The following is a 13571-nucleotide window of genomic DNA, read 5'->3' as shown; positions in this document are numbered from 1 at the left end:
AACTTGAGTAAGTCCACTAATTACCAAATTGTTCACAATGTCCTTGGCTTTTGAAAGGTGTGCTCTTACTGAGTGCCCCAACACTTGTCAGAGGAGCACAAGGCATCATGCATGGGGATGTGTCTGGAGAATCTGTTACAACACATTGACAAAGGCAAGGATTTTCTCACTTGCCTAGCCACAGGAGATGAAACATGGGTTCATCATTTTATACTGGAGAGAAAACAGACTCCATGGCCTGGAAACATCCACAAGCTTCTGTGTGCAAAAAATTCAAAACTGTTCCCACTGTCGAAAAGTCATGGCTACAGTGTTCTGGGATTACTGAGGAGTTCTGTTAGTAGACTTCTTGCCAAAGGGAGGAGAAATCAATGCAAAGCTTTACTGTGCAATGTTGGACAGACTGAAAGCAAACATTTCATGCACGATCAGAATTAAGGTGTTCATTAAACAGCCATTTTAAATAATTTGGTCCAGGGGACCAACTTTTAAATAATTCTGATTCTGATGAATAAAACATTATTTCCTGTGAGTTCAATCACTACATTAATTTTTGTGTCTCAACACATGTGTTAAGGATAGATTCCCCCCTTCCCACATGTGTTTTGTGCATTGCCTTAGCACATATCCCATATGCTGATATCCCAATTACAAATAGTGTGTATTTATATCAAGCTTTCTTAGATTCTTATGAGGCCTGTATATTATACCTGCTAATTGCTTGTGTTCTTCTGGCCAGTTTGCCACTTTGCAGAATGGAAAGAGTAAAATCAAAGCAGGACGAGAGGTTTTTTCCTAGGCTTATTTCACACATGCACAAAGAAGGATAGATCCCCCCCCCCCCCCTTTCTCAACTAGATACCAGGGATTTTCTTTTTTTTTTTTTGCCAACAGTGAACACTCAAAAGCATAGTTTACAAATATAAGATTAACTGGCAAAATTAAACTGCTTACATTCCATGAAAATAGCACTCGGGACGTATGATGAATAACTGAGATAATTTCCAATTTTCAAGGTATGTTAAAAAGTAGAAACATCTATACTTCAATATCATTTACATATCCTACCTGATCCCAAGCTATCTAAGAAAACTAAACATGCACCATGAATGTAAGCTTCACCAACTTCAAGCCTGGATCCTGCAGCAGTAATGTTAATAAATTCAGTCCACGATAATATGTCTCGTATGCTCACTGTACATCTGAAATCAGATAAAGAATGACTAAAGAACTAATATAAAATATGTGAAGAACACATAATTAGGTCTCAGTTAAGATAATTATACATGTTACAATATTTTAAAAACAGATATACTTAGAAATAACTAGGAGAAAACAAAAAAATCAAGTTTCAAATTTTGCTACTGATTGTCTGTTATTAAATTGATTTAGACTAAAGAGCTGAAGTGCTAAAAATAGTTCATTGCTAAAGTACAGTTTCAAGGTTATTCATCTAGTGGCTGGTTGTAGGCTCTAATGTAATATAAATTCCCAGCCTTTCGTGAAATATATATATATATAAATAATAAATAATATTAAAAGAATTATAAAATATTCACTCTTTGTGTAAACAACACATCAGAACTAAAAATTCCCAGCCTTTCATGATATATATATATAGGGTGGCCATAAAATAACTTTCCCTCTTTGGAGGCATCTCTAGCTAAAACCAATAGACGGAATGAGACCAAATTTTATATTGAGACTTTTGAAGGCACGGGGAGATGATTTCCATGAAAAAAAGATTTAGTACCAAAAGTTGCCGATAGGGAAAAATTTGGTGCTGGCAAAGCCAAAAGAAGTGAAATATTTGCAGTGCACGCAGGTAAAAAGGATTATGCAAATTTTACTGTGCGTACATGAGAGCAGTGCCACCAATTCCACCAGCATTCACAATCCCTTAAAAAGGGATTGTGAATGCTGTATGTTGATGGCGTTCCCAACTTGCATGTCTTGAAAGAGAACATAAAACGGGCTGTTATGAACATCCAATCTGACTCCTTATGCTAAGCTGCACAAGGAGTGCAATTTATTGTACACAAGAAAGGTCAGCACATTGAAAATCATGTATGTCGTCCAGGGGACCCTGATTCTGATGAATAAAACATTATTTCCTGTGAGTTCAATCACTACATTAATTTCTGTGTCTCTCGCAAGTTGTTGTTTTAGTTTAATTATTATTATTCTTATTATCATTATAACGCGCCACATATCCAGCTGGAATGAGTGACGCGGCTGTTGCTTGCACCGTCGAAATGTTATTATTCCATTTTATCTGCCTTTAATGTAATTATCCACCAGCATCAAAATTTCCCCTATTGGCGACTTTTGGTACTAAATCTTTTTTTCGAGGAAATCATCTCCCCATGCCTTCAAAAGTCTCAATATAAAATTTGGTCTCATTCCGTTTATTGGTTTTAGCTAGAGATGCCTCCAAAGAGGGAAAGTTATTTTATGGCCACCCTGTATATAAAATAATAAATAATATTAAAAGAATTATTAGTAAAAATAACTTTAATTCAATAAAGCAGAAAAAAAGGTAATATTATTGTAATAATTAACAAAAGTGATGAATAATAAAATTCCTACATAACAACAAAAAGAACAAAAGGAACTAAATTATTATCTCTTTAACCTAATTGGATAAAAGGAGCTGCTCCATTACCAAAATAGTTTTGCTTTTTTCAGTTTAATGTAAAATTTTACGAGCATCATGACTTTATCAGATTATTTTTAATTATTAATACAATGTTTCCTCATGATTTCAACACCCCTTTCTGTAGGCTTAAATTTTAAATTTAAAATCTTAAATTTATACACACATTACACATGCATACCGTACATAACTTCACTATGAGTTTGCTGTTCCCTTGCTGTAGCAACAGAGAACAGCAAATCACCAAAATAACTGCAAACTAACAAACAAAAACAAAAAAGAATATACTAACATGATTTAAAAATACTATAAGCAGAAACTAGATGTACAATTTTTAAAGAGATGTCTTGCATATTTATACCAAAATTTGTTAAAGTGCAAGGAAATCAGTCCAGTCCTGGTAATAACAAAATTTGTTATCATGCTTCTAAATCCCCTTCCATAAAACAAGTGATATAGATAAAACATTAAAATACAAACATATATGTATATCCATAAAAACAAAAATCAGTTAAAATATCTTTTAAGTACTGGGGAAAAGCTAAATTTTTCCAACCGAATGCAATTATTAATTAGTAGTAATTCCTACATAACAGAAGAGTGTCATAACAAAAAATATAAAATTTATTAACATCGACAAGAGCATCTCCCCCCTTCTCCACTTCACTTACACTGCACATGAAGTTAGTAAACAGAATGCATTTAGGTTAATTAGAAATTCATCAAACTATGTTTTTTCCAAATTAAATAGAGGTTTCAAACAAATGTCTAAATTTTATTATTCTCCCTAAAAATGTTCCTAGGAAAGACATCATTGAAGTGCAAACCAAGCTAGAACAATGATCATAACAAAGATATATTTTTCAAAGAGCTAAACAATATCATAAAATAGTAAAATAATTCCAAAACATCATCTCTCTCTCTCCCTCTCCCCACAGCCTTCATGTGCCATAAAAAATAACTTTAATTCAATAAAGCAGAAAAATAATTAACAAAAGTGATGAATAATAAAATTCTAGACATCGTTAATGATACTAACATGTACAAAATAACAACTGAAGATCCTACTCCCAACATTATAAAACAAATTGAAAAACATATACATCAACTCAAAGAAGGCAAAACAGATAAACATAATACCAGTCACTCCTTGTATAAACCGTTGCCCCACTATTTTTGAACATTTTAAGATGCATATTTACAATTTTAACAATTTTTCTCACATTCGTTTTTACTTGCATTCTACCTTCTGGTGTGCCACACACTGAACACTTTTCCAGTCACATGGGTCATGTTTTTATGAGTATGTTATTTCTCTTTTCACTGGCACCTCCACTAAACTAATCTTATTTTATCCACTAATGCTCACTCCTGCCACTACATACTCTACGACACTTTCACTATCCTGCTTTACATCATTAATATTAGTCATCTCATTCTCACTGTTTTCTATACACCTCATCTTTTTTGGATTCACTCAAGCAAAATTATTGAATAGAGTAGTCAATTAAGGGGTGGGGGACTAAAGGGATGCTGCAGTTTCTATGTACTAATGCCAGAGGTATCTGGAACAAGAGAAGAGTTTTTGGCATTGGTTAGGGCAACCTTGTCAAAAGTTATAGGCATTAGCAAGACTTAGCTAATAGCAGATGATGTAGTTACAGGGACTGAATGTGAAGGGTATAGTATTTTCAGGGAAGATAGGATGGGGGGGGAGGAGTACTGCTGATTATAGCAGCCAAAAAGAATAGGAGACAGAGAGAATGGTGGCTGTTCATTTGAAGCAATATGGTGTGAGATTAAGGCCAGTAAAACAAAATATATAGTTGGTTTTTCTATAGACCAGGGAGTTCCACAGATGATCTGGAAGGCATGCATTACCAAATTAGTATAATGAGTACAGGGTGAGTGATTATTATCAGGATCTCAACTATGGAGATAAACTGAAAGAAAGATCATGTGGCAGGAAGGAAATATAATTTATACACATGCTAAGAAATAATTACTTAAGACAGCATGTGTTGAAGGGGACTAGGGGTGGGAGAGTATTGGAACTGGTCACAGAATCAGAAGAGCTATCCATACCCAAGGTGACAACATTGCCTCCAATTGGTGAAAGTGATCATGCAGTCTTCACTTGGGAGATTGTAAAACGTGAGAATTATTCTATCAAGAAGTGGTATTTGTGGAATTTTAATGCAGTAGGACTTTTCCCTTTTTTTTTTTTTTTTGCATCAACTTTTACAGAGGTCTCAACTTGTAAACAAGGTAAATATTCCTGTATTAACATTTTAAACTTTGTGAAAACCCACGTAGCTAACTCTAAGAAAATTAACATGCAAGTTTATGTAGAAACTGTAAATATCAAATAAATGTCTAAATTGTATGATTCAAGGACAAAAGTCATAGAATTCAGCACATTATTGATGTAGTTCAGTTTCGAAAGAAACAATGTATGAATTGTATATACAAACTAAGTGCTTTTAATTGTGCTCGGAGTCAGCCAGATGCAAGCTTCAAGGACAGTGTCATAAAAGGCGGTTTAGATTTTAAGCAGTTCTACTTTTTGTAAACAAGATTGTATGTGTTCAGTGAGAATTAGAAGTGAACATTAACGTTGAAGGTCAAGACTGTTGTGCACGGGAATGTTCGGGGGCCTCAACCCTTAGTCCAAGGACCTGAGGAGTCGTATGTAGGAGGTTCTCTAAGTGAAAAAAAAGGTGTAGAGAACTTCGGATCCTCCCCTCTTGCCATATGTCATGTTAGTCGGCCTGTTTGAAGTCGGGAGAGCGTAGCCGTGAAGCCATCGAATAAGCAAGAAAGATGGACCAGCATGCTTTGCCAGTGAGAGAACCTGAGACGTGTATCAGATGCCTTCGGCTGACTCAGTAACATCGGTGAAATGTGCTTCGAACTCCGGGAGTCATTTACCGCCGGGAGACGGCGGTAAAGACGGAACCCCTTTATGGAAGCTAAAGCCTGAGACGGATAGGCAACCAGCAGAACTTACAAAGAGCTAGGAAGTGGTATAGTGTTGTGTTTACTGAAGATCCGTGAGTACAATTTGTTATGGTTATCTAAGATATGGAAAATTGAAAATTGACTGAAAGTTCACAGGGCATTTTTTTTGTTTAAACACAGTTCATTGTTCCAGACTGAAAAGTAAAACTCAAGATCAATTGTACAAAAAATACAATAGGAGATATTTTGCCTTAGAATGTATAGAGCTGGTATAGTGTTGTGTTTACCAAAGATCCGTGAGTACAATTTGTTATGGTTATCTAAGATATGGAAAATTGACTGAAAGTTCACAGGGCATTTTTTTTGTTTAAACATAGTTCATTGTTCCAGACTGAAAAGTAAAACTCAAGATCAATTGTACAAAAAATACAATAGGAGATATTTTGCCTTAGAATGTATAGAGCACGATAATCTTAGTTTTGGGAAGGGGCGACAGTTTTCTTTCAAGTGTTAAAATGTTACATTTATAGTTTTAGAATAGAGCTAAGAGGGAACCCTTTAAAAGTGTATGATCTTGTATATTTGCATTTTAATTTGAAATAAACATGCTTGTTGTGTTAAAGAATCATACCACCTGATCTTTATGCAATGCACTGTTTCCAAAAAAATTACAGACCTGCGAATGAAAGTATTAAAGATTAGGCACAACTGATAAATAAGCTTTTTGGATAATATCAGAGCCAACTCTACAGGAAGTTTTAAATATATCTAATATCACAAAGAGAACCCTGGTAGTGCAGTCGTTAACTCTAAATAAATTTTCCAGAGTTCTCCTGGTCACAAAAATAGCTAACTTGTAGAGACGATGAGAAAAAAAAAAATAAACCCATATAAGGGGGGGAAGAGTACAGAACTACATGGCAGGTCATTATGACATGCTTAGGAAAAAGCTTAAATCTGCAGGGTAAAGATGTTAGTAATGCATGGGATATAGTTAAGGGTCATCTAGAAGAATCAGTATTAAATTGTATACCTAGGGTAAGGATGGTTAATTGGGTAGGAGTTAGATGGATGAGTTAAGCATGAGCTGCAGAAGACGAAAATGCTGTGGAGGGTATGTAAAGAAAAAAGGTGACCAGCAAACTCATGAACAGTACAAGAAAAACTCATGCAAGAAAGGCAACCAACATGGCAAGGAAGGCAAAATCAGATTATGAGAAGAATCTAGCTGAGTAGGCAAAAGGAAATCCCAAAGAGTTCTTTCATTGTGTGGCAAGTATAAGGAAGAATGACTATGGAAGATTAACCTTAATGAGTGATGATGACCACAAGGAGACAGAAGCAGATAAAATAGTTGAGTTACTGAGTGACCACTTTGCACGGGTATATCATCCTATTGAGGCTACTGCTTTAATCTATGTGACAGACATCAATGTGGGAACAGTGGTGGATGAATTGGAGGTTCTTAGAATATTGCAGAATCTCAATGTAAATGCAGATGTGGGATTAAATGGGATATCAGCTTGGGTTTTGCAAGAATGTGCAAGAGAACTTGCAATGCCTTTGACTAGGCTCTTTAATTTAAGTTTCAGCTCTGGTAGAGTTCCAAGGAAGTGAAAAGAGGACAAAATAATTCCCTTGCATAAGGGAGGTTATAAGAATGCAGTAACAAATCATAGACCAATCAGTGTCTCTTCCATGCTGGTAAAAGTACTAAAAAATTAGTAAAGAAGAGAATTCAAGAATGGGTAGATAAAAATATGATATTGTACGAGGGTCAACATGGCTTTGTGAAGGGTCAGTCATGCCTTACTAATTTACTAACTTTTTATAACAGCTGAGTTGGATAAAGGAAACGGCTATACAATGATTTTGCAAAGGCATTTGACAGGATAGCACATAGATCTCTGTTATGCAAATAGATGCAAATGGGATGGATATGATACTGGTTAAGTGCATAAGAGGATGGCTACTGGACAGATATCAAAAAGTGGTATATGGAGGGGCAGAATCAAGGTGAAAACAGATGGGTAGTGGTGTGATGCGAGGTTCAGTGCTGGGACTATTGCTGTTTAATTTGTACAAAAATGATATAGGAAATAGCCTGAAAGGAAATATTCAGTTGTTTGCTGATGATGCAAAATTAGGAAAGAGGAAAAAGTAATAGTTAATCAAGGCAACATGAAGAGCTAGCAGGACAACTTAAATAGGATGTTAGTACGGCCAAAAGATAATGGGTATCAGTTTAATGTCAAGAAATGTAAAGTTGTGCATTTTGGGATGAATAGATTACCAGCCATGTATCACATTGATGCCTGCTGTACTCCAGTAAATAGATGAAGCTAGAGATTTAGGGGTGGTGGTAAACAAAGAGTTAAAGTTTAGAGGACATATTACTAAGGTTGCTAAGGTAGTCCACAAGATTACTTGGCTATTGAAGAACACATTAACAAGTAGAGATAAGGAAGTTGTTATTCCTCTTTATAATAAGGTCTTGATACATCCATATCTGGATTACTGTCTGGTCTCCTGGGTTTCATTGATGATGAGGAAGCAGTGGAGGATTCTGAGATGAGTGACCTGTGGAATGTTCCTTATGAGAATAGATTAAGGGTTGTGTGGATTGCAGAAGTTGGTTGATAGGAGAAAAAAGAGGGGATATGCTAGAGACATTTAAGTTGCTTCAAGGATTTCATAGGATAGATTTAGGGGAAATGTTTCAGCACTTGGCTAGAGGGATCACAATAAGGGGTCATACCAGGAAGTTGAATAAAGGTGTGGTCAGTAGGGGGTGTGAGGACTAGATTTTTTTTTTCTTGGAGAGTTGTGAATGAGTGGAATGGGTGGTCAGAGTCAGCTGTGAGTACTTTGTCTGCTAATGGTTTCAATGAGAGGTACGATAGATCGGGTCTCTTGCAATGGGTCTTAGGACTCCATGGAAGTGTCCATATAAAAATATTAATAAAGAATCATTTGCAGCACACCCTCATTTTCATACCATAAACCATTTTTGACGATGGGTACACTGAACACACACACACACACACACACGCTACATTGCATGAAATCCATCATACTAGATTCACCAAATAAGGACGCCTTGGCTACCATTTTTCTTATATATCAATAAGATATACAAACAAACACACACACTCAACTACACAGCCTGAAGTAAGGAAAATACCACTGGTAATGATCATCAATATCATGAATATTTACTAAAATAAAAAGACTTACCCGTATGACATATGCAATATCACTATTCAATATATGAAGAAATGTGTGAAATAACATTGATGAATTACTGAGATAAAGAGCCAATAGGCTTCACTTCAGCAAAGTAAGTTTATTCAAATTAAGTGGATACTGAATCCAACATTATTTCTTAGTCGAATAAGAAACTCAAAGATAGAAATCTAAGAGTTTCATGCCAAATATAGAAAACTATAAAGGTTCGGCGAGTCCATGCATAAGCCAACACCTGGTATATGCTGGGGTAACTCATAGTAAAGGTGGAGTAAGCTCTGATCACTGTCCTCAGTATTTTCTCCATAACGAACAACACAGCCCCCTAGGAGCAACTATGGGAAGTACAACATTATATTTCCCATAATGTGCAACATTATGGGAAAATACTAAGGACGGTGATTGGAGCTTACTCCACCTTTATTGCGAGTGCCCCAGCATGTACCAGGTGTTGGCTTATGCTTGGACTCGCCCGAACCTTTATAGTTTTCTATATTCGGCATGAAACTCTTAGATTTTCTATCTTTGAGTTTCTTATTCAGCCAAGAAATAATGTTGGATTCCATATCCACTTAATTTGTATAACATTAATGAAATTATTACTACAGAACACCATGTTTACAATTGATAATTGGTGTGTCCGATAGTTAGAAGAGAAATTAAACTCTGATGTGTTTAGAGATCTAATGAGTGATTTCCAAATGTCACACCAAATCATCCCTTGGTTTCTGTTTAGAGTACCTTGTGAGTGGATTACTACTGTACACTCTTTGATGTTGAAGGAGCTGTAGTCTTCTTCTATATATGGCATGGAGCTCTTATCCCATTCAATTAAGCCTACCCACACAGGTCATTATCTACATTTCTCCTTGTTGCACCATATTTCACAAAAATTGGGCATTGTACATATGCTGAAAAAGAGGGTGATCTCTATTATAAGATATGAACTACATTTTATCCTCTGACTATTGATCAGCAGGATATCCTAAAAAAATAGCAAAGAATACTACTCTCTCTAATCTCTCTCCACAATAAATCCATGACATTCATTACAGAGCATCAATTTCCATCCCTTTTATGGGTGAATTTTCATAGAAAATTGCTAATCTCCAGAAATCTCATGACATTAGAGTAGCCTTCAAATCCATCATTACAGCACGAAATCTGTTACGCTCATCCAAGGACCACAACTCTTTCAACAAACATCCTGGAGTTTACAATATGCCATGTTCTTGTGGCCTTAATTACATAGGGCAAAATTCGAGAAGTTTAGAAATAAGACAAAAGGAGCATACTGGAGATATCAATAACAACAGAGAGGACAGTTCAGGCTTGGCGTTCCTTTCTCCCACACTCACCACAACATCGAATGGGATAAAAGCTCCGTGCCATAATATAGAAGAAAATTACAGCTCTCACAACATCAAAGATGCTAAAGTGGTAATCCACTCACAAAGTACTGTAAACAGAAACCAAGGGATGATTTTGTGTGACATTTGGAAATCACTCATTAGATCTCTAAACACATCAGAGTTTAATTTCTCTGCTAACTATCGGATGCACCTGCTGAACAATGAGACCACGTTCCACGTGTTTCTGTTGTACTTGTGTAATGGTTCCTACACATTCGGTATTTTTAGTAATGTATTCACAACACTTGTGTTGTACATTTATATCTGTATGTTCATCTAAACCAAGATGGTCATGTGGCAAAACTAGTGGTATTAAATCTTTATAACCAATAAACCCAGTGTTTCGTTATTTTAATTACATTAGTTTTGTGGTTGAAAAAAAACATACTTATCATCAGCTCTAAAAGAAATTAGAAATATTTCATCAATATCTTTTACCTTCTACCTATGTCATTATTTGTAAACCAAGACAAAAAGTCTACCATAGCTACACCAAAATCATTTTTCTTTTCAATGTTTTTTCCAAGATGGAGCTCCGGATTGATATTATGTTGAATAATATCCACAAGATCTTGATGAAGTGCAGTGGATGGGCACCATATTTCTGTGAACCGATTTCTTAAGGCAGGTGATAACTGTAATGAAAATCAAATTTCTTAAATTCTATTAGAGGAATTTCAAAAATAAGTATTTTTTTTTAAATACAATTTTGTAATACAGTGGAAAAAATAATTGTAATAACTAAAACAAAACCTATACAAAATGATAATTTATAAATACTGTATATTTGAGAATTTTGATTTTCATTGAAACAGACAGGAAAAAAAAAAAAAAAAAAAAACTAAGGCAATACACCATAACAACAAAGCAAACTCTGAATGACTTCCTACACCTTCATCTACAGAAAGCCTGGAACTATATAAAAAGCAATTGTTTTTAATTATCCAGTAATTAAACAACTGCTCTGTTTAATCCTTTCCAATTAAAAAAAAGATAAAGAACCTTTTTGCCTAATCAGAATTAATGAATTATGTATCTCAGAGAAATAGCTGAGAAATCATGCGAATGCAACAAGGAATTTAAGTTTTGTGGATCTGGAAAAGGTATTTGATGCCAAGAGAAAAGCTGTTTAAACATAATTTATGGGGCAAACAGAGACTAACATGGTGCAATATGCAGTCTATATTTAAGTTGTAACTTAGCAGTTAGAAATGAAAGTGGTACAGGAAGATAATGTGATGTAAAACCATGTGTGACACAAGGGTTCATACTATCTCCAATCTTTACATACACATGGATCACATTATGAGGAAAAGTGACAATAAATCTGAAATCAAAACTGGAAATATTCGATTCAGCTCTTTAGTTTATGCAGGTGTAATGAAGTAATTAGATGTAAATGGCATTAGATTTATTTAGATTGTTAAATCTTAGATGTATCATAATGTTTCAAATAAATCCAGTGCAAGCCTTCAGGACTTTTTTTTAAAACTAAACTGAATACTTCTTATAAAAATCAGCAGTGACAACATGAAATCTATGAAAATATAAAGAAAAACAGAATATATCAATTACATTCTCCACAAAGAATTACAGAAAAAGTAAAATATTCTGACTACACAATTTTTTCAAAAACATGGCAAATTAAATTTTGAGACTGATAATGTCATAAAGTGGTAGATGAAGTTCATGTCTAGTAGACCACACTCTTGCTTACTGAAGGCCTGGCATGGCTTTAAAAAAGTTTCAAGTTTAGTCTCTAAAATAAGGTTCCAATTTATCAAACCGTTAGTCATGATACTAATGCACTACAACGTACTATAGCAAAGAATAACTTTCTGCCATGCAAAAGGGTTAAAAATTATGAATTATTCAAATAAAGGTTGTAATCTTTAAAGCCTGCTATAATTATTCAAAAAAATTAGATATCCGGTTAAACAGCTAAAAAACAAAAATTTAACTAGTAGTGATAACAGAAACAAAAAAGAAGTTAAAGGGAATGAAATAAGATAGATGATTATAGTATGTTATATAGTGAAGAAACCGACCAACATATCAGTCTAGAATGGAGTGGCCACTTGAATTGATGATAAATGGAAAAATAAAACACAAAAAATACATTTTTTAAGCTAACAGAATTATATTGGTTAAATTAAGAACAAATAAAAGCTACTTAAATATTAAAGGAGTGTATGCCTTTGAATAAGATAGAAAAGATGATTCTGAACAATTTTTTGAGAAACTACAAAAATGGTTTTAAATAAATGTAATAAAAATGACTATATATTGGTAGCAGGAAATCTCAGTGCTAGAGTTGGAAATAATCCAATCCCAAATGTTACAGTTAAATAAAGAGAAATCTACATAAACAATACGATAACTATTATTTTTGCATTTTTAATAACTTAAAAATAACACTTTTTTCCTGAAAAAATAATATAAATAAATATCCTCGGTGATGGTAAGAGAACAAGATATATAATGGACTATACCATTACTAATCATGAACTAGCTCAACATGCAAGACATGTTTACACAGGAAATGATATATTTTTAGATCATTATTTTAGTACTTTCTAACACAGAAATACTAACAAAGTGGAGAAAAGAAATAAGAAAAAACAAGAAAGAGAACAAGTGTATACTTGTTCCGTTTTTACAAGAAAGCACTCGAATATTATTATATTACAATTAACATATTTTATTGTTTCAAGAAATGATAATTCAGAAGATGTAATAACTATTTAATTACTGATTTAATTATTAATTTTTATTAATTTATTACTGTCTTGGACTGAAACAAAAACTTGGAATCCATAGCTGAGTCTTGATCAGATAGGTGCACAATAAAGATGGAGCCAAGAACAGTGGTATATACAGAGGTGGAAGACAGGAGGTGAAAGATGTTCAATGTGCTCCTGCACTTATCCCCACAATTCATATGCAGTATACGAATGCTAATATTTTACTGAATGAATCTGAAGAACCTTGTCTCTGTTGCAATTGAGATTGTCATTGGTCTTAATCTTTGCTCTAGGTTAAGAAGAAAATGATGTTTGCAGCAAAAGTGTACATAGTCTTGGTGAAATGCTGATTCTATTTGCAAGTACAAAAGTGATCAAGGGCTTATTACTATTACTGAATTGCCATAGAGTGTAGACTCACTGCAGGAGGTTCAGGCTATTCGCCACACAACCATACCTCCAATGAATGCATTCACCAAAAAAAGTACTCACAACACACTCTAGCAACCCATTCCACTTCACCAAGTAAAAAATCGTCCTGAAGCGTTATCA

At 34.4% G+C, this 13571-nt stretch overlaps 1 protein-coding gene across 1 annotated transcript in view; it reads right to left on the bottom strand.

The window, feature by feature from the left end:
• Window positions 1–13571, bottom strand: part of LOC150096239 (midasin) — a 1081806-nt gene that overhangs the window by 748443 nt on the left and 319792 nt on the right. The window contains exons 31-32 of the mRNA XM_090409469.1: window positions 10714–10910; window positions 1069–1202 (exon numbers count right to left, since the gene is read on the bottom strand). Of these exons, the coding sequence (XP_090265595.1) occupies window positions 1069–1202; window positions 10714–10910 (331 nt within the window). The remainder of the gene's footprint in view (window positions 1–1068; window positions 1203–10713; window positions 10911–13571) is intronic.

Source organism: Typopeltis vanoorti, chromosome 19 (assembly GCF_054136105.1).
Source record: "Typopeltis vanoorti isolate ZY-2024b chromosome 19, IOZ_Tvanoo_1.0, whole genome shotgun sequence".
Classification (NCBI taxonomy): Eukaryota; Metazoa; Arthropoda; class Arachnida; order Uropygi; family Thelyphonidae; genus Typopeltis; species Typopeltis vanoorti.
The sequence above is the reverse complement of the archived record's forward strand: the minus strand, read 5'-3'. Positions and strand labels throughout refer to the sequence as shown.